The sequence below is a fragment of the Orcinus orca genome, chromosome 3 (assembly GCF_937001465.1).
Source record: "Orcinus orca chromosome 3, mOrcOrc1.1, whole genome shotgun sequence".
Classification (NCBI taxonomy): domain Eukaryota; kingdom Metazoa; phylum Chordata; class Mammalia; order Artiodactyla; family Delphinidae; genus Orcinus; species Orcinus orca.
In genome coordinates this window covers 121169881-121191879 of record NC_064561.1, presented here as the reverse complement: position 1 = coordinate 121191879, position 21999 = coordinate 121169881, and the positions used below count along the sequence as shown (strand labels likewise).

Below are 21999 nucleotides of genomic sequence, written 5' to 3'. Positions count from 1 at the left end.
TCTTTTTACTTGGATAGAGGTTTAATTTAGAGCAAAGTATATAATACAAAATCTGTCCAACACTGAGGGATACACTGTGTGTATCCTATCATCCCCATAAAATCAGCGCTTTGTAGAATGTGCATGGAAAAATCCCTCACAAATCAGAAGAGCGATTACATAGAAAAGCTGAAAACGCTTTATGTTTCATAGCAAAACCACAGGACTAGAAAATCAGAAATGGGTGGTGATGTTATAGCCCAAAGCAATCCCAAGGCCATATTTTGTATTCTTCTGGTAACAGTAAAACTATCGCTATTAAAAAAGCTGAAAATGTGGACTTTGTTTTTTTGAGATATTGGATTTCTTTACTATGAACTTCTGTCCAGATTTGCCCTAGGAAAGAGACTTTGGTATTTTTTCCCTTAGAGTTTGAACAGTACGACACAAAAGAAAAGGGGCAGTGTTTGTGGACTGTGAAAGATTTACTTGGTTGGGTGGTAGGACTTGTTTTCTAGAGAAAAGTTGGGCTTGGATTGTCTTATTTGCAGCCCTTTGTTAATACTTCTACCTGTCAGTTATCTTTCCTGTTCCTTACGGTATTTTTGCTTCAGATGCTCATCTTGTCTCCTTCCTTAACCATCAGCTTACACTGCAGTGCGACCTCGTGTCTCCACTCACAAAGCAGGCATTCCGTCCCCATGTGCACCTGGGCTCACCCACTGCAGGGGTCCGCCCCAGGGGAACATCTCTGGTTCAATGGAGAGCTCCTCCTTTAGCCTATTCCGTCTGATTTTCTTGCTCCGTTAATTATTCCATTTCTCTCGTATAGTTCCAGTCTATTTACCTGAGCCTCCTCTCTCCCCCTGTCCCGCTCACTTTGACATTTTTCTTGTGTTCTTTGATTTTCCTTAAATCTCTCCCACCTTAAAACAAACCAAAAAACCCCTCCCTTGGCCCTGAATCCTCTTCTAGCTGCTGACCTCTCTCGAAAGCAGAGCCAGGCTTCTTGGAGAAATGGTTTTGTTGTTCTTCCTCTGTATGCAGCTCCTCCTCTTTTCAGCCCTTGCCAGTGGGTTTCTGTCCCTACTCCACCGAAGCTGTGTCACCTGGGTCAACAATGACTTTCCAAAGCTTTTCTTTCCTTATATAACTTTGTAGAAAGAGAAGAGATTTGTGGGAGTGAATTAGTGTTAGAACCTCTAACACTGATGTGAAACATGAAAAATATTGATTACAGTGGAGTGCACCTATTGATGTAAGAGAATTTGGGAGCCAGAAAAATGGAGGGTAGCGATGTTAAAGCGGCCGTGAATGATGCCTGGAGGCCTGTTCTTGCTTAGATAAGGGCCCTGCTGTTCACGCTCAAACATTGCTTACATAGGAACTGCACTTCTGTCATCCTGGACTGGATTTCCCCAATTCCCAAAGACACCACGATGCCCCTGCTATGAGGAATGCCGATTCCAAAGTATTCTCAATAACATTGAGCATAATCCTGGAGCTGGTGGGAGTGTTTCTTCAGTTACCCGTTGTATGACTTTCCAGCTTGGGTTTTAACTATAGTTCTCTCTCTCTGATATTCTGGATATATATGCTAATTATAATTATCTAGCATATTAGACATGTGTCTCTCATTAGCAAATATGTCTTCAATCAAAATAACTAGGATAAACTTCTGGCCCAAGTAACAATTCCTTGCTAAGCTGATAACAGTTTTTTCCCTTCTATACAAATAATTAAGGGCTATGATTTTATACTGTGCCTCTTCTCTGGACTTTTCAGGATTCTACTGGAATATTTCCTTCCTCCTGTGTGTAGTAGTGGTGGTTTGGTTTTGGTTATAAATATTATACAAGAATATTTTACTCCCGTATATGTGCCATCTGTTGATGCTCAACAGATTAGTTTGACTTCCATCATGTTGGTTTATATGGCTTAATTTTATTATTCCCCTTTGCAGTGAGAAACCATTTTTTCTTGAGGGAAGTTAAACTGAATAACAAAAATAAATAAATAAATAAATAAATAAAACGAAACAGAAGTAATGAATAGATTAGGCAAACACTCTTAAACTTGATAAATGTTTACCTTATGTCTTTTTTTTTTTAACATCTTTATTGGAGTATAATTGCTTTACAATGGTGTGTTAGTTTCTGCTTTATAACAAAGTGAATCAGTTATACATATACATATGTTCCCATATCTCTTCCCTCTTGCGTCTCCCTCCCTCCCACCCTCGAAGCGGTCACAAAGCACCTAGCCGATATCCCTGTGCCATGCGGCTACTTCCCACTAGCTATCTACCTTACTACGTTTGTTAGTGTATATATGTCCATGACTCTCTCTCGCTTTGTCACAGCTCACCCTTCCCCCTCCCCATATCCTCAAGTCCGTTCTCCAGTAGGTCTGTGTCTTTATTCCTGTCTTACCCCTAGGTTCTTCATGACATTTTTTTTCTTAAATTCCATATATATGTGTTAGCATACGGTATTTGTCTTTCTCTTTCTGACTTACTTCACTCTGTATGACAGACTCTAGGTCTATCCATCTCATTACAAATAGCTCAATTTCGTTTCTTTTTATGGCTGAGTAATGTTCCATTGTATATATGTGCCACATCTTCTTTATCCATTCATCCGATGATGGGCACTTAGGTTGTTTCCATCTCCGGGCTATTGTAAATAGAGCTGCAGTGAACATTTTGGTACATGACTCTTTTTGAATTATGTTTTTCTCAGGGTATATGCCCAGTAGTGGGATTGCTGGGTCATATGGTAGTTCTATTTGTAGTTTTTTAAGGAACCTCCATACTGTTCTCCATAGTGGCTGTGACAGTTTACATTCCCACCAGCAGTGCAGGAGTGTTCCCTTTTCTCCACACCCTCTCCAGCATTTATTGTTTCTAGATTTTTTGATGATGGCCATTCTGACTGGTGTGAGATGATATCTCATTGTAGTTTTGATTAAAAAAACTCTTAAACTTGAGCATTGTCTAGTAACTGGAAAACTTAATCAGACAATACATATATTGGAAATATAGTAGAATAGAAATAGCAATGCATTGAAAATTCTTACACTGAAGGGAAGCCATGCATGCGTTTTCAGTTGATTGGACACAGTCTGGAGTAGACTTTTATTTACTAGTGGGATACATAAAGAAAGCTTTAACAACCCAATCAAATAATGGGCAGAAGACCTAAATAGACATTCCTCCAAAGAAAACATACAGATGGCCAAGAGGCATGTGAAAAGATGTTCAACATCACTAGACATTAGAGAAATGCAAATCAAAACTACAATGAGATATCACCTCACACCAGTTAAAATGGCTATCATCAAAAAATCCACAAACAGCAAATGCTGGAGAGGGTATGGAGAGAAGGGAACCCTCCTACTCTGTTGGTGGGAATGTAAACTGTCACAGCCACTACAGAGAACAGTATGGAGGTTCCTTAAAAAACTAAAAATAGAACTACCGTATGATCCTTCAATCCCACTCCTGGGCATATATCCAAAGAAAAACACGGTCCAAAAGGATACATGCACCCCAATGTTCATTGCAGCACTGTTTACAATAGCCAAGACATGGAAGCAACCTAAATGTCCATCGACAGAGGAATGGATAAAGAAGATTCGGTACATATATACAATGGAATATCACTCAGCCATTAAAAAGAATGAAATAGGGCTTCCCTGGTGGCGCAGTGGTTAAGAATCCACCTGCCAATGCAGGGGACACAGGTTCAAGCGCTGGTCCGGGAAGATCCCACACGCTGCGGGGGAACCAGCCCATGTGCCACAACTACTGAGCCTGCGCTCTAGAGCCCGCCAGCCACAACTACTGAGCCCGTGTGCTGCAAGTACTGAAGCCTGTGCGGCTAGAGCCTGTGCTCCACAAGAGAAGCCACCACAATGAGAAGCCCGCGCACCGCAACGAAGAGCAGCCCCTGCTCAACCGCAACTAGAGAAAGCTCACGTGCAGCAGTGAAGACCCAACACAGCCAAAAATAAAAAAAAATTCTTTAATTTAAAAATTTTTTTAAATTAAAAAAAAAAAAGAATGAAATAATGCCATTTGCAGCAACATGGTTGGACCTAGAGATTGTCATACCGAGTGAAGTCAGACAGCGAAATATCGTATATTGCTTATATGGGGAATCTAAAAAGAAATGATTCTAATGAACTTATTTACAAAACAGCAACAGACTCACAGACTTAGAGAACTTAATTCCCCAGGGGGGGAAGGGTGGAGGGAAGTGATAGTTAGGGAGTTTGGGACTGACATGTACACACTGCTATATTTAAAATGCATAACCAACAAGGACCTACTGTATAACACAGGGAACTCTGCTCAATATTATGTAACAACCTAAATGGGAAAAGAATTTGAAAAAAAAAATAGGTACATGTATATGTATAACTGAATCACTTTGCTGTACACCTGAAATTATCAGAACATTGTTAATCAACTATACTCCAGTATAAAATAAAAAGCTAAAAAAAAGAGAAAGCTTTATCATTTTAAGGTGGGAGGATATCCCAGTAAGAGCAGTAAGCTATGGAGACCAAATGAAATACTTTGAATGACTTGAAAATTTTGAGAAATGAAAAGTATTTTGTGAAGAAGAATAAACCATGCAAAATAAATCACATTAGATGACTTTTTTTTCATTTGACAGTGACTTCATTTGAATGACTATTTTGTGGCAGGCCCCATGCTAGATGCTGGACTAATCTCTAATTTTTTTTCCTGACTTATTGTGGAACTTCCAACTGGTCTCCCTTTCTCCCCTTGTACTCCACCCCTCACCTCTGTCCTTTCCTACCACAGCAGCCAGTGTGATCCTGTTAAAAGTCGAATTTGCCACACCTCTGATTAAAGCTCAGCATCTCATGCAGGGTAAAAACCTGAGACTCTATATTGATCTACATGCATCAGAATCCTGTTCCCTCTTCTGCCTCTCACGTACTTCCCCCAGTAAACCGGCCACTTTGCCATTCTCCACACAGGCCAGACCCACTCCCACCACAGGGCTTTTGCACTTGCTCTTTCCTCTACTTGGAAGTCTCTTCCCCCAGCTGGCCACAAGGCTTACTCCTCAGGTTGTTACTCCAGTGCTGGCTTCTCAGTGAGACCCTGGTTGAAGGTCTCTTGGTTAAAGAGACCCTCTCTCACACCCTGGTTAAAATTGTAACCCCATCTCTCCCACTTTCTTTCCTACTCCTCCATTTTTTCCTTTAAGGTAACCATCACCAGGTAACATACTATATATTTTTCTTATTTATTTTATTGTCTTTTGCTCCGCAGTACAGTATATACTCCACCAGGGCACAGATTTTTTTTTCCTACTTTGTTTATTCCTGTATCCAGTGCTTTGAACAGTTTCTGGTTACATAACAGTCAATAAATATTGAATGAAAGAATGAATTTCGAGTCACAGAAACTTATAAAGAAGGAAATTAACATCACATAATCCCACCTCACAGAGTAAATATCAGCCATTAGGACTTGTGCATGTGTGTGTGGGGTCCCACTTAGTATTATAGAGATGTTGGAAAAATACAGAAAAGCACAGAAGAAGTGATTAAAAATGACCCATAATTGCTGCAACCAGAGAAAACTCCTTTTTGTGTTTGGAGTATCTATCTTTCCCTCTTTCTCTCCCCTACTTCCCAACCCCTTGTAGCTGTGATATACATAATTTTCTCTCTCTGCAAGTGAACATGTATGCATGTGCTTGCACAAATCATATTTATTTTAATCTGGGGTTTTTGTTATTGTTGTTGTTCATTTATTAGTAAGTCTTGGGTATGTTCCATTATGTTCACTATTCTTTAAAATATGATTTTAAATGGCTTGTATCATTCCATTGTGTAGACGTGCTATGGCTTTTTGAATCACTTCCACATTATATACACATGTATTTAGATTGTTTCCATTTTCGTAGATTTTAATGAATGAACATCTTGTTTCTTTGTACATTTTTTGCAAGTCTTTATTTTTCTTGGGTTAGATTATTAGAAGTGAAATTACTGTGACCAAGGATATGTATGACCTTTTTAACCTATCCTGACACATATTGTGACATTGTCTTCTGGAATGGCTCACTCCAGTGGAGAGTACCCATTTTACCGTGTCTTTACTGGCACCGAGTAGCACTGTTTTCTAAAACCCTTGATAAATTTGATAAACAATTTTTACTACATTGATTAAGTAGGATTTTTTTCTGTATTTATTAGTCATTCATATATTATATTCTATAAAGTCCTTTTGTCTATTTCTTGACTCAGTAATTTTAGGCAGTATTATTGGCACCCTGCTATAAAGATGAAGAATTTAACACTCTTTCAATATCTCTTACCTCTCCTCCCTCTGTCCCCTCTGTTTTTGTTACTTACTTACTTTTGGCTCTTACAATGGTTGACTTTTTATCTTAAAATAATATCATTAAACCTCTATTAATTTATCAACTTTGGGCAGTATGTATTAACTCTCTGCTATAAGGTACATAAATTAAGGCATTTAATGTGTTTTTATTGTTCTTTTCTCTTTTCTAACCCTGAGGTTTTATTACTTTCACTATTATTTATTCTCTGTTTATAAACTTTTAAACATTTACCTTCTGTTCTCTAAATTTAATTAAGCCTCTGTTGATTCTGAAAATTAAAAAACAGTGAGGGGTATTTACATCATGGTTTTACAAATATTACGTACCAACTATCACGGCTGATGTTTGATTCCACAGAGAATGAAATATAATCATATGCAATTGTATATTTGCTCCTTGAAGGAGCATCTTGCATGCATTTACTTCTGATTTCTTTCTAGTGTCCTTTACTTCATCAAAGGTTTGTATTCTTGCATTCCATGTCATATTTTGCCTTTGTTTTCTGTTTTGTTTGGTTGGAAAACCTCATAATTTTTCTCCTGTAGTAAGCGTGGTCGTTACTAAACTCTTTCTATCTTGAACTGGCACTTGAATGATTGACTTGTTGCCTGGCTGTAGGAATTTAGGTTCAAAATAATCTCCCTTCAGTTCTCTATTGTGATCTAGCATCCGAGGTTACTGATGAGAAGTGTATCATCTTGATACTCGCTGCTTTCTTTAGCTAACCTGTGGTTTCTCTTTGGAAGCTTTTATGCATTTTCTCTATCCTTAGAGATCTGATATTTTACTAGGGTGTGTCAGGGTGTTAAATTTTTTTCATTTATTCTCTCTGGAATTTGGATTAGCCTTTTTTTTTTAATAACTTTATTGAAGTATAATTGCTTTACAATGGTGTGTTAGTTTCTGCTTTATAACAAAGTGAATCAGTTATACATATACATATATCCCCATATCTCTTGCCTCTTGTGTCTCCCTCCCTCCCACCCTCCCTGTCCCACCCCTCTAGGTGGTCACAAAGCACTGAGCTGATCTAGGATTAGCCTTTCTATTTAAACTGTACCCTATACAGTTTGAGGAAGTCTTCTTTGATTTCTTGATTATTTCTTCCCCATCACAGTCTCTGTTTTTGTTTTTTTCTTTCTGGAACTTCCATAAGATAGTTTTTAGACCTCTTGGATATGTACTCCACGCTGCTCAGTTGTCTTTCTTATTTCTTATCTCTTTATATTTTTGTTCAGTGTTCTTTTTCTCTGCAACCACCCAGCTTAGTTTTCAGCCATTGGTTAACACATTCATTGACCTGTAAAATTTTAATAATTGTTTTTGTTTCCAAGAACTCATCCTGTTATCTGATTACTTCTTTTCCATGGCAGCCCCTTTGTGCCTTGTGACTCTACTATCCTTCTGTTCTCTCTGAAGATAATAAACCTCTGTTACCTGAATTAGCCTTGTTTCTCTAGTATCTTTTCTGTTTGTTCATCTGAGGCTATATTTATTAACTCTTGCTGCTTGACAATTTACTCCATAATTCCTAAAACAATAAACAATGTATTGTCCCCCAGAGTGTCTGTGGGTTGGGAATCCAGGCACGAGTTAGCTGGGTGCCTCTGCCCTAAGGTCGCAAGCCAACAGTCAAGGTGTCGTCCAGGTCTGCAGTCTCATCTGAAGGCTCAGAAGGGAAAGGATCTGCTTCCAAGTTCGCTCACGTGATTGTTGGCTAGATTCACTTCCTTACCAGTTGTTGCACTGAAACCTCAGTTTCTCATCACCTGTTAGCTGGGGGCCTCCCTCAGTTTCCATCTATGTGGGCCTCTCTGTGCAGCAGCTCACAACATGGCACTGGCTTCCAGCACAAACCGGCAACACAGCAAGAGAAGGCCAGTAAGATGGAATCCAGAGTCTCCTTGTAAACTGATCTTGAAGTGCCATCCCATCACTTTTGCCATATTCTGTTCCTTAGAAGTAAGTCATTTAGGTCCAGCTCACACTCAAGAGGAAGGGGTTCCATAAGAGCATGAATACCAGAAAGCAGGGACCACTAGGGGTCATCTTACATGCTGCCTACTACTTTCTCTTTGGTATTGGTTTTCTCAAGTGTCTAGTGATCTTTGTTTATAAATGAAGGATCTTGAGGGTTATTACAGGTAGCTGGCCCGGGTTTACATTGTGACTGTGAATGTAGGGTCTCTGCCACTTGTGTAGGCTTCCTTTTCAGGTATGTGGGCAGACAGCAGGAAGGTTGGCTGGGACTCCCCTTTGTATGATTCTATTCCCTGTAGTGTGCATGGGTGGACCCTGTGACTTGCTATCAGCTACTAGAATATAGCAAACAGGATGGGATAGTCACTCCCTTGATTAGGTTACATTCTATGGCAAAGGAAAAGGGGTTTTGCAGATGTAATTATGGTCCTGAATCAGTTGACTTTTTTAGTTAATTAAAAAGGAGATTTTCCTGCGTGGGCCTGACTTAATCAAATGTAAGAGGGATGGAGGCCCTCCCTGAGGTCAGAGATGCTCTCCTGCTCGCCTTGAAGAAGCAAACTGCATGAGTTGTATAGCTGCAAGAAAATTACTTTTTCCAACAGCCTGCATGAACATGGGTGTGGGTTCTTTCTCATTCAGGCCTCCAGAACAGAATGCACCTGGGCTGACACCTTGATCGCAGCCTTATGAGACTCTGAGCTGAGGATTCAGCTAAACTGACCCATGGAAACTTTGAGATAATACATATGTGCTGTTTAAACCACTAAGTTTGTGGTAATTTGTTGCACAATAGAAAATTCATACAGTGTATTTCACTTCTAGTCCTTTTCAGTGCCTTTCCTTTTTTGGTTCTCTCTTCTGTCTACAGTGGATGTGTGGTGTAAAGCCAAGCTGTGTTCTCTCTGAGTCTAGCCTCCCCATGAGGAGCCTTCTTCAGGAAGGTGGCCCCCTTTCTACAGAGAGCAGGTCTTGGGCTGTGACTTGAGGGCATGTCATTCCTGCCAGTTGTGCTTTTTATTTCTTTATCTTGGAGAATGGGAAGAGGAGGAACCTAACTTCTAGATGTTCTGAAGTCACTTTTTAATGAAAGGCCCTGATGATCGTTCCCTTACCCCCTCCCGTCCTTTGTATTTGTTGATTCTGGCTTGGAGCATCTCTGGCCATTCTTGGTGGGAACCATGCTTTTGCAAGGGGTCTGCATGTGTGGTTTCCTTGCTCTACTTTTCCCACCACGCTGATTCTACTTAGTTTTTCTCTTTATGGAATTTCATAAAACTTATGGTCTGTTGACAGCATATTTTCCTGTTTTATAATGCTGTTATGGTTTCATTCTTTAAACAGAAAACAATTTTCCTAGCATTTCAGTGGGATCTTGGAAGTGAAGGGAGGCAGATATCGGTGATGAGTCTGCATGAATTCAGCTGCACATCCTGGTCTGGACTTTTTCTTTTTATAGGAGAAAACAAAATACTCGTTTGCTCCCTAACACTGATCTAACATATTTGTAAGAAATTTGGCATGTTTCTAATAAAATTGATGAGAAAGGGCAGAATTTTCATTATATTAACTAATTTTCTCATGCTCTGTTATTACTTTCTCCTTTGAAAGTACCCTAAAGCATATTTCTGTGAAGACTGTGCCCTTTTTTTCTTCTTTCCCCCTCTTCCCACTTACACTTACACAGCCTTTCTTTCTGCTCTCTTAGGGTAATTTCTTAGAACAAGTGAATTAAAAATATTGCTGACACTATGTATTTTTTTTCTAACACTAATGGCACACGTGATGTAAGTGCTGAGAATGTGAGATAATTGAACTAAAATTGTGATTTTGGAACTGTCTTAAGACTCTTTTAGTTCCAGGTAACACAAAGATATTTCAAACTAGTTTAGGTTAAAAAGAGAAATTATTAGGTGGAAACTGCAATAGTATCTCACCAAACCCAAGGGGAATATTATATTCAGATATCATGAGGGTCTGGAACCAAAAACTAGAAGCCAACAGGAACCCAGGAAGTTATTACCTTTCTATCTCTCTTGTCTCTGTTTTTCTGAACATCTGCTTATTCTTTTCTCTCTCAGCAGACTTACTTTGCTTTGGCATGGGTGTGGCCAAATATAGCTAACCAACAGTAGTAACCTCAGCTTCCAAGTTCATATCATCTCAGTTCAAGCAAATAAGTCAGAGGCACAATCCGAGATTCCAAGGAGAAAGAATCCAGTTTGTTTAGCTTGGGCCAGTTATCTTTTTTTAGACCAGTGAAGTGTGGTCATGAGGGCAGATTTTATATTATAAACATGGCTGCCACAGCCCAAGTTCTCAAAGAAGAGGTAAGTGGGTAGAAGATATCTTAAGTGGGCAGATATCTCAAAACATGTCTGTTGTAATATTCTTCTTTATATCCAGTGTGCTGTTTCTCATTAGAGAGACCGTTTAGCTTGTGGTTAAGAACATGGGCTTAGGGTCAGACAGACCTCAATTTGAATCCCAGCCCTACCACCTACTAGCTGTGTGACCTCTGTGAGGGTCAGATTCTTTCTCTGTACAATTGGGGTGATAAAGCCTATCTCTTGGAGTTGCTGGGAGAATGAGAATATATGTGGTACGTCCTACACAATAAATAGTTATTAGTATTTATTACTATCATCATAGCATTTGGGAAAGATTATGTGAATGGAGGAACATACATTTTGCTACCCTGAATAGTGCAAGAAGATCTGGAAGCAAAAATCTAGGTGCCACAGAGATCAATAAAAAGCTCTAAGAGAGAACTTTGACGTTTTCACACTTGGCCAAAGAAGTATACACAAGTTAGGCTGATGATTTTAGGGCCCAATAATCTACACTTATTTTTAGAATGAAATCTTTGCCTCTGTTGGTTTTGGAAAGAGAGAAGTCAATGGTCTCATACTTCTAAAGAGAGCCAGGCTGGGCTGGTGGTCACTGGTACAGTCATCATCGTTCTTCCCAGCCAGTGCCTGTTCTGACGGTCCTTGCATTCATTCTGCTTGGTAGCAGGTCTGTTCTGATTGGCGAGTGCCTTACCCAGTAAAAGAGTTTCAATATATGCCATCAATTCAAAGACTTCAGTTTTTGTTAAAGGAGATCCACTATTTTCTTTATAAAACAATAGATTTTCTTTGCATCTTTCTCATTTATATGACAAAGTTGTGGGTCGCAGCCATCGTTAAATGAACTCTTCTAGAGGTTATATAAGATGATGATGATTCAAATTCTGTATAGCTAAAGGATACCAAATGTAAGCCAAACATTAATGTTTACATAAAGTAGAGTTAGCTAACAAACTATGTTTATGGCTTCTTTTTAAATAAATGTAATATATGCTGTTCTGTGTGAAACTGTAGTAGAACAATATCTCAGTGACTAACTGTAATTTTCTCTTAAGTTATGCAGACATTTTGATTGAGAGGGAGGTGTTAATGCAGAAGTACATTCATCTAGTTCAGATCGTAGAGACAGAAAAAATTGCAGCTAACCAACTCCGACATCAACTTGAAGATCAAGATACAGAAATCGAAAGGCTTAAATCAGAGGTATTTCCCAGTTGATAGATTCCTCCTCATTGTTTCATGTTTCTTGTCATCTCCTCATGATTACTTAAGGTCTATCAGGGCAAAATTTTGATCCCAAATTTAGTTCCGCTGCCATCAACACATGCATGAGAAGTGAATGTATTGTCTACGTTAGGATGAGGTAAATACGCTACAGTTAAATATCAGGATAAAGTGCTACTTTTAAATTATTTGTGCTCCTGATGGCCTTCATTTGCTTGACTATTCAAGAATTGACTGTAATATTTAACTGTTTTTCAGATTGACTCATGGTAATGATAATTGTGCGTCTGTCATGGATTCAGTTAAAGTCCAAATGACAACTAAGGCAGGTCCAAACGTGAATTCAGAAAGTCTTGACTTTTTCTCAAGCTCAGGAGTCCAACCTTCTCCCCTCTAGAATTTTGAAAAACTCGTTAAAGTATAAGACATAATTCTAGGGTGCATTTTTTTCCTGAAGTTGGAATTCACTTCCAGCCCCGCTCCAAGTTTAAAAACTCCTCAGGCTCTGCACCCCCAGGTAGTGAGACTGACTCCAATGAGAGCAGAAGGTGGTCGTGGAGCCAGCAGCCATGGTGGTGTGTCTGGGTCCTCCGTTGTCTCCGTCTGTATACAGAAACCTGAGTATACCTTCCCTTGCTGTCCTGTCATTCCTTGTGGGAAGTGATCAATATCTGAAGAATTGAAGAGGAATGTAGCAAGTGAGGTTTTTCTACTCTTTTTGACCAGTGGTGCAGTAGTGTCTTCTTAGCTCCAAAGGAAAGAATAGGACAGAATGAAACCTACTACTACTAACTGTATCCTTGTTGACAGAAACAATGCAGCTCCTCAGCCTTGGTAACTTCTTGTCGTTTTTCTGTCATTCAACATTTTCTTCTCCATTTCCTCACGTCTTCTTCTAAGACATACTGTGCAAATCCTGGGAGGGTTTTCACCTCCTGCCACCTGTGTATATCACCTCCAGCAGATAGCGCATGGGTATAAGCTGATTCCTGCTGGGATATGATTGCCTCTCTGATGATGATAAGTTGCAGACTGTTCACCGTATCATTAGTGCTGTTAACTTCCCGATCCAACCCTGAAATCTGAGATAGTGAAAACAGCAACAGAAAACTTAACAAACCTGCATCTTAAAAGACTATATCAGGCACTGTAATTTAAAACAAAATTATTGTGTTCAGTCTTTGCCACAGTTAGCTGGAGCAGATGCTTGTCTGCTAAGTGAAAGAGGTTGGCATTTACTCCATGAGAGGAACTCAGCACCAAGCGGTGTTCCCCAATATTTATTTGTGTGTGCTTCTCTGTCTTCACTCTGTTCTATTTTAGTCTGAATATATATTGCAGCTACAAACTGTCAGTAGCAGGTATGTCTTGTGTGGTAGATTGACAGGAACCATAACTTACTTCCTACTCCTTTTATTTTCCCACTTCCCTGCCAGAAAAATGGCAGAAGAGAGTATTTGGTAATGGGGCAAAATGTAAAGACAGGGCAGAGGGGGCAATTATAATCCCAGTGTTTTAAGTGTTTGCTTGTTAGCAAATCTGAGTAGGTGCTTAAGTTTGCAAGAGGCTGCAATTGAGTGATAGTCCAGGGAATTTCATTACTAAGTGTAGTTCAGAGGCTACCTGGTTTTGAGTCCCCCCTTCGTAGGTCACAGAACTGAGCTGGGTCTTTAAAGAGATCCCAAGTTGTTTCAGTTCTTTTTGCCTTTTGGTCTTTTCTTGGCTGGCTTGGACCAACCCCTGGGCTCCGAAGTTCCTTTTGCAGTTACCATTTCCCCAAGGAGATCTGTGAGTGCTATACTGTGTGTACTTGGAAGGCCACAGGCTGATTATAGGAAGCAAGAGCTTTGAGCTGAGTGTCACTGCATTTGGAGATCACAGGGCATTACAGGAAGCTGCCTTTGGTGAGATGATTGACATGTCACTGAGATGCTGAGAAGATCTTGGTCTGGTCATCACTGGCAGTCAGGGCCCAGTTTTGGACTAACATTTCTCTAAACCAGATCCCAGTTCACACTTTCCACAGTCACTTCTTGTAAGCACTTTTGTTAGTAGCATAGCAAAACAAGCTTGAGGTGAAGTTCAGGCTACCCCTGCCTCAGCACCGAAGGAAGATAAGGTGCATAAAAAGTGAACATTTCCTGAGGATAAACTACCTTGTAGGCATAACTTCCTATGATTTATGGCTATAGTCTAGTATTTCCTAAATCATGATATGGACCAATTTTGTGTTATAGATTATCGCTCTTAATAAAACCAAGGAACGAATGCGACCTTACCAAAGCAATCAAGAAGATGAGGATCCAGACATCAAGAAGATTAAAAAGGTAGGATGCTGGGGGTTTCCAGCTTTGGGAGAGCGTGGTGACCAGGGGTCTTTCTGTAGTGATGTCTTTGCCACCCTGACTGTGAGCTGGGAACAATCTTGGTATTTCTCTTCCGATGGCTCCCAGACTTGCCCTTCAGAGTGATCACACACGGTTACTTCTCTGGAAAAGTTTCAGCTTGAGATTTCTTTCCAGTTCTGGGCATCCACTTGTAGATTCTGTGAGAAGGATGCCAAAGCCAGACATGAAGCCAGACAGTAGTGTTCTCCAGTTGGGTTATTTAAGTGCCGCTGAACCTTCTGATTTTGTGCTGCTTTTATATTTGGGGGGAGTAGTTTTTAAATTGCATTTCAAAAACATTTCTTTTAGCTTTAGTCTTCAGTGCTTATTTAGAGAATTTTTTGTTTTGTTTTGTTTTGAACGTGTGAGGAGATTGAATCAATACATCTGCTCAGGTTTCTGGTTTATTGTTGTTTCTTTCTTGTTTAACATCCACATAATCAGCAGCTCTTTTCACCTTATTGTCATTTACAACTGTACAACTTTTGCAATTAACCAGACCCTGGCACTCACTCTAGTCTACTTTGATTTATGTCATCTTGATTTTGAGTTCCATAATCTTAATTGTCCTGGATAAAAGCACTTACTCAGCTTTAACATTATGTGAAAAGCTTCACAGTTGAAGAACTTTATTTCTTCTAAATTTTTTCTTATTCCTATTTTCTCATGCTAAGTAATTATTCCCCTTCAGTTGCAACAAAACTTTAAATATTGCTCAGAATTTGAAATAGAAATGCTGCTTATGGCTAAGTTGCACTGTTTTCAGTTTTCAAGAAATAACAAAGTAAAATAACAACATTCCTCTCTTAGAATTTAAAAATTTTTAAATTGAATTTGCTTTATTTTATTGTTACAAGATGAATGCTTATGCAGCTGCATATAAACAAAGGTATCAGTAAAATAACAATTGTAGTAAAGTCCTGTTGTAGAAACTGATAGTAAGTAAGCCAGCTTTTGCTCAGCAGGTAATAAATGCCCAAGTAAATAGAAAGATTTTATTTAACACAAAACTCAGTTAAGTTGATTTTTGAAAATACTTCTGTTAAATGAAGGAATAATGATAAAATACACAATTTTTATAGTTTCTATCTTCCTATTTCTTAATAGAAATAATTTTTTTTAAACCTCATTTTTGAACTTGTTAAATAGGTTTTGAATTTAACTCTATGGTCCATTGTGTCCCCAGTCAAACTAATGTCTGTGTGGAAAGGGATGTTTACAAATGAATTCGTTTCTCTATTCTGATCTTGATAAATATCAACATAATTTTTTAACTTCAAGAGACCAAAAATTGAAATTGGTTCACAGAAATTTCCCATTAGATTTCTCCAAATAATATGCATATAATTTCCTCCACATAATTCTACTAAGATGTGTTTAATTTTTATTGTTTGAGGTATGGCAACTGTATGAATGCCTGTTATACAAATTGATAGTATGCTGACATCAGTTGGTAAATGAGAGAATTTTAAATATTGCAAAAGAAGAATAGTTGTTTAAGTGCATGATAATTCAGACCATATGGGTGAAATAGTGTAAAAAAGTATAAGAATGTGTTGAAAAGAAAACAATGATACTAAAAAATACATTTGGTAGTAATTTAATGCTTTTAATTATATATGAATTTGCGACCTGCTTTGTTGCTGAATCTGCCACTTAGATATAACAAATCCTAATAAATTATCATATAATTTTTTTAATATTTAGAAAGGACTTCAGATATTTTGGTCAGTTATTTTATAGATAAGGAAATGGAGCCCAGAGTTCAAGTTCACCCAGCAGGTTAGTAGCAGAGCCTTTGGGTTAAGGATTATGACATACACCTATCTGCTTAGCACCCAGCATTTACTTGGGCATTTAAAAGACACTCAGTAAATGTTTGTCGGCTGAAATGCAAAGGCCAGTGCACTTTGTCCAGTTTGCCTGTTATTTTTCAAATCATTTCTAGGGAATTCAGATCAATTTTAGAGCCTTTCATGTTCCTACAAAATTGATCTTTCATGTTCCTACAAAATTGATCTTAAGCCTTATTTCTTGTTTTTGTTTTGTTTTTGTTTTTCCACAAAATAACACCATTGTAAATTGTTAACATGTGTTTTGCCCATGTGGCTGGAAAAGAGAGTCCTTATAGTTAACAAAAAGCAGGTATAGGAAGGCCAAGTCATTCCTGTGTGACTAACCACACAGGAAAGCTGCAACTAGACTTGGCCTTCAGGTTTATTCATCTGTAAAAAGAAGGGGTCTTATGAACTGATCTCTAACACTTATATATACATATTTTTGTTTTGTTTTGTTTTGCGGTACACGGGCCTCTCACTGTTGTGGCCTCTCCCCCATTGTGGAGCACAGGCTCCAGACGCACAGGCTCAGCGGCCATGGCTCACGGGCCCAGCCGCTCCACGGCAGGTGGGATCTTCCCAGACCGGGGCACGAACCCGTGTCCCCTGCATCGGCAGGCGGACTCTCAACCACTGCGCCAGCAGGGAAGCACTCTAACACTTATTTTTTAAGCTTAATTTAAAAAAAAAACTCAGCCATAACCAATAATCAAACCCGATTTAAGAATAAGCAAAGGATTTGAATAAACATTTCTCTAAAGATGATAGACATTTCTCTCAAAGGTGATTCTTTAGAGAAATCACTAACACATGAAAAGATGACGAGCATCACTGAGCATCAGAGAAATACAAATCAAAACTACAGTGCAGTATCACCTCACACCCACTTGGATGGCTACTATCAAAAAAACTCCCAAAATAACAAGTACTGATGAAGATACAGAGAAATTGGAATCCTTTTGCACTGTCGGTGAGATTGTAAAGTGGTTCAGCTGCTATGGAAAACAGTATGGTGGTTTCTCAAAAAATTAAAAATAAAACTGTCATATGATCCAGCAATCCCATTTCTGGGTATATATCCAAAAGAATCGAAAGCAGGATCTTGAAGAGATATTTGCACTCCTGTGTTTATTGCAGCGCTATTCACAATAGCCAAGAAGTGGAAGCAACCCAAATGTTCATCAACAGATAAACGGATAAACAAAACGTTGTACATATATACTACGGAATATTATTCAGCCTTAAAAAGGAAGGAAATCCTGACACGTGCTACAACGTGGATGAACCTTAAGGACATTATGCTAAGTGAAATAAGCCAGCCACAAAAAGACAGATACTGTATGATTCCACTTATATGAGATACCTAAAGTAATTAAATTCATAAAAACAGAAAGTAGAATGGTGGTTGCCAGGGGCTGAAGGAAGGGGGAAATGGAGAGTTGTTGTTTAATTAGTTATAGAGCTTGAGTTTTGCAAGATGAAAATGTTCCAGAGATCTGTTTCTACAACAATGTGAATATACGTACCACTACTGACCTATACATTTAAAAATTATTAAGATAGTAAACTTTATGTGTGTTTTTTTTACCACAATTAAAAAATTTTTAATATCTGGTTTTATGTTGTTAAAGAGTAAACCTTTAGTTTATTCCTTTCTTGAAATGTTAACAACTAAATATGTGATATTACTAATTTCTGATGTCCTTATAGGCAGACTTAAACAGCTTAAACAGTGGAAGAAACTTGTGAAGCTGAGAAAAATATTATTTTAAAATCATCTTTTTTCTGCTATCTGGTCCAAAGCCTGACATTATTTATTCTGGTGGTGGGCTCACGAGTGCACCAATGCAAGAGCAGGGTGTGTGTATGGCACAGGATGGACACCCCACTGACTGGCTTAAGAAAGCCGTCTCACACTGCCCTGAGATTCTTGTTTTGTTTTTTGTTTTGTTGTTGTTGTTCTGTAGGTTCAGAGCTTCATGCGAGGATGGTTATGTAGAAGGAAATGGAAGACCATTGTGCAGGATTACATTTGTTCCCCTCATGCTGAAAGTATGAGGAAGAGAAACCAGATTGTGTTCACCATGGTTGAGGCCGAGTCGGAGTACGTTCACCAGCTCTACATCCTGGTCAACGGCTTCCTGCGGCCCCTGCGCATGGCGGCCAGCTCCAAGAAGCCCCCCATCAGCCACGATGATGTCAGCAGTATTTTTCTCAACAGGTTTGTCTTGGCATAAATTAAAGAGCTGTGTGAAAAACCTACTTGTGTTTCTTAAAAGAATTTTTACTTTAGTTACTTAAAAGAAGAGTTATAAATTCACTTTTTTGAGCTTATCATATTGAAAATAAGAAAGCTATCATTGGCGTTTCATTATTACCCCCAATTTTCATATCTTTTTTTTTTTTTGCGGTACGTGAGCCTCTCACTGTTGTGGCCTCTCCTGTTGCGGAGCACAGGCTCCGGACACACAGGCTCAGTGGCCATGGCTCATGGGCCCAGCCGCTCCATGGCATGTGGGATCTTCCCGGACTGGGGCACGAACCCGTGTCCCCTGCATCGGCAGGCGGACCCTCAACCACTGCGCCACCAGGGAAGCCGCTCAATTTTCATATCTTTATCTAGAATCTTGTCATCTAGTTTTCTCTTTTTCTTCTCTATTTGACGTATGTTTTCTTGTTATTGAGTTGTGTGCTGGGGAAGATTCTCTCCTTCATAAACTGAGGGAAATGGAGTGATTAATGGGTCTTTACATGTAATCTATACAGAAGTACTTTAGGAAGAACAAAAACTGACACAGGGCCTGAGAATCTCTAGGAAATTTATTTGCTCAGTAAATATTTATAGTGCCTTTACTGCTGAGAATTCATCAGTGAACAAAGCAGAAAGTCCCTGCCTTCATGGAACTTAAATTTTGATGTGGGAATATAGACAATGAATAGTAAGTGTAAGATGCAGTATTTTATATGTTGATGAGTGCTGTGGAAGAAATGAAGAAGGAAAGGGGAGAAGGGAGGAAAGGGACTGCTTGGATATTTTGCTTAAAATTTTAGTTGTTTATTTGTTTTTGAGTAGATAATACATTTACATGGTTCAAAAATTATTTAACAACGTGAAAACATCAAACAGCTGTTAGAAGTCTCACTCTTAACTCTGTCTCTGCCCACCCCATTTTCCTCACTTGCTATCTGTAACTGTTTTCATTAGTTTTGTTTATATCCTTTCAGTGTTACTTGATGTAGATCAATCAAACATGAATACACAGTCTTGTTTCCCCCCTTCTTACACAAAAGGCAAGTACTTTAATATATACCTACTTTTTTCACTTAATATATCCTGGACATCTTTCCATACTGCTATCTAAAGAGCATTCTATTTTTTAAAAAATTACTACATGCTATTACATTATGTGAATGTCCCATAGTTTCTCTAGCCAATCTTTAGGAAGGCCTCAAAGATAAGTTGACATTTGAGCAGAGATTGCAGTTGGTGCTAGCCATGTGGCTACCTGGGGGAAGAGTGATGCAAACAGAGGAGACCACCTGTGCAGAGGGCCTGAGGCTGGAGCACGCCAGCCTTGCTTGTTTGAGGAACTGCCAAGGTCAGTGTGGGTGAAGAGGCATGTCAGAGAGATAACAGTAGGACATTGTAAAGATGTTTGCTTTTACTCTAAATGAGATGGGGAGAGATTGGTGGGGTTTTGAGGAGAAAAGTAGCATGATATGACTTACGTTTTAAAAGTTCACTCTGGGTTCTCTGTTGAGAATAGACTATAGGGAGATCAGTTTCATGGCTATTTCAATAAACCAGGTGAGAGATGACTGTAGCAGGGAGACCTGTTAGGTGGCTATTGCAATAGTCTAAGCAAGAGATGATTGTAATGGAAGTAGTGATAAGTGATTGAATTCTGGGTATATTTTTAATGTAGAGCCAATAAGATTTGTTGGTGAGTTTGATGTGGATTTTGCAGAAAAGTCCAAGGATTTTGACCTGAACAACTAGAAGGATGGAGTTGCTATTTATTAAGTGGGGAAGATTGACATAAGAACAGGTTTAGCAGAAAAGATGCAGAGTTTTTATCTTGACCTGTCAAGTCTGAGATGCTGTTAGCCATTCCAGATGTAGAAATCAAGTGAGCAGGATTGGCTATTAGTCTGAATTTCAGGGCTGGAGGTATAAATTTGGGAGTCTACTAGCATATGGATAGTATTGAAAGCTGTTAGTCTGAATGAGATTACCAAGGAAGTAAGCACAAATGAACGAGAGAAGAGGACCAAGGAATGAGCCCTGGGACATTGCCAACATTGAGAGGTTAGGACTATGAAGAGCCATCAAACGAGAATGAAGAGGATCAGCTGGGGTTGTAGGATGCAAACCAGGAGATGGGCTGTCCTGGAAGCCAAGGCAAGAGGGAATGAGCAACTGTGTTAAGAAGGTCAAATAAAATAAGAACTGAGAACTGACTGCGAGGTTAACAACTTAGAGCATATTGGTAACTTTAATGGGGGACCACAGCCTGATTAGGTGATAATAGGGGAATTGGAATTGGAGAGAATTGGTAGAGAGAACTCTTTCAAGGAGGGTTGCTGTAAGGAGGATCAGAGAAACAGGGTAATACCTGGAAGTAAATGTAAAAATATAAAGGGGTGTGTGTGTGTGTGTGTGTGTTTCGATGGGATAAAAATGACACCAATAATGAGGGGGGGAATGATGTAGGAAAGAGAGGACATAATTTCTGGAGCAGTAAACTTGCATAGGCAGAAGTGGATAGAATGTGGTGAATAAGTCAAGAGATTGGAATTAGGTGGACAGGGGAGGAGTAGTACTGGACACATATGCAGGTAGGAAGCAAGGACATCGGGTAACAGTGCTGATGGAAGGGAAGTGTTAGGGTCAGGGAAGAGAGGAAAAAGTGTACAATAGTGATCAACGAGCAAAAAACTGAATGGATGGGATGAGGGAAGTGTAATATAACTGCTAGGTAGCGCTAAAAGCCCATATTAGGCTCGTGGTTATGACTTTACAGTGAATAGCTGTATAGTCTTTAGCCACTTTCAGTTGCATGGGTGCAGGTGGAGAGTGGGTGAAGGGTTGGGTTTAACTGGTACTGGTATTGTGCAAGATTACTATGATGAAGTGAGAAAAGAAGGGAGTTGAAGGTGTATGCAAGGAAGGGATTATAACATTGAGCCATGGAATCTAAACTGTTCCAAGAAGGAAATGATGTGAAGGGGTTTTGGTCAACGATAAGGTGGCAGGATCAATGGATTCAGGTCCTGGTGGTGGGAAGGGATTTTGGGAGTCAGGTTTCCAAAGGCAATGAACTCAAAGATAAGGAGATGGTCGTAGAATAGTGTGCCTGAAACTGAGATAGGGAAGGGGATCCAGTTATTGACAATGACAAGGTCTAGAGTACAATTAAGGTAGTGTTGACTGAGGTCAATGGAAGACAAGATCCTTAGAGGAAGAAGTTCAAAGACCCGAGAGAGGCTACGTCATTGGAATGTTGTTTGTGTGCATATCGCAGTCACCAAAAACCATGACAAGAGTAGTGTTGGCGAAAGGACTGACAGTGATCGGGGAGCTAAGAGCTCAAGGAGTTAAAAGAGTGGCTGGGGGTCTGTAGAAGACTGGAAAATGGAAGGATGATGGACAGTAGTCTGATAGCATAAGATTAAAATGTAAGCTTTTCTGTTGCGAGGTTTCCCCACGTTGGGCGGCAGTGGCCCCACTCAAGTGTGTGAGATGTCCTAAGGGAATGAGGGGTAGCTCTTAATCCTCAGGCTATACAGGTAGCATTTTGATGATACTTCAGTCTCCTAAGTATGCAGTTTTAACATTTCTAATGGC

General features: G+C 39.3%; 1 protein-coding gene across 5 annotated transcripts in view; it reads left to right on the top strand.

Annotated features, from left to right (window-relative positions):
* RASGRF2 (Ras protein specific guanine nucleotide releasing factor 2) overlaps positions 1-21999 on the top strand; it is a 240895-nt gene that overhangs the window by 73654 nt on the left and 145242 nt on the right. For 4 of the 5 annotated variants that reach the window (XM_033409052.2, XM_004281652.3, XM_049707660.1 and 1 more), the window contains exons 3-5: positions 11758-11905; positions 14164-14253; positions 18119-18372. In XM_033409052.2, coding sequence (XP_033264943.1) covers positions 11758-11905; positions 14164-14253; positions 18119-18372 — 492 coding nt within the window. The remainder of the gene's footprint in view (positions 1-11757; positions 11906-14163; positions 14254-18118; positions 18373-21999) is intronic. The other variant, XM_033409054.2, reaches the window with a different exon arrangement.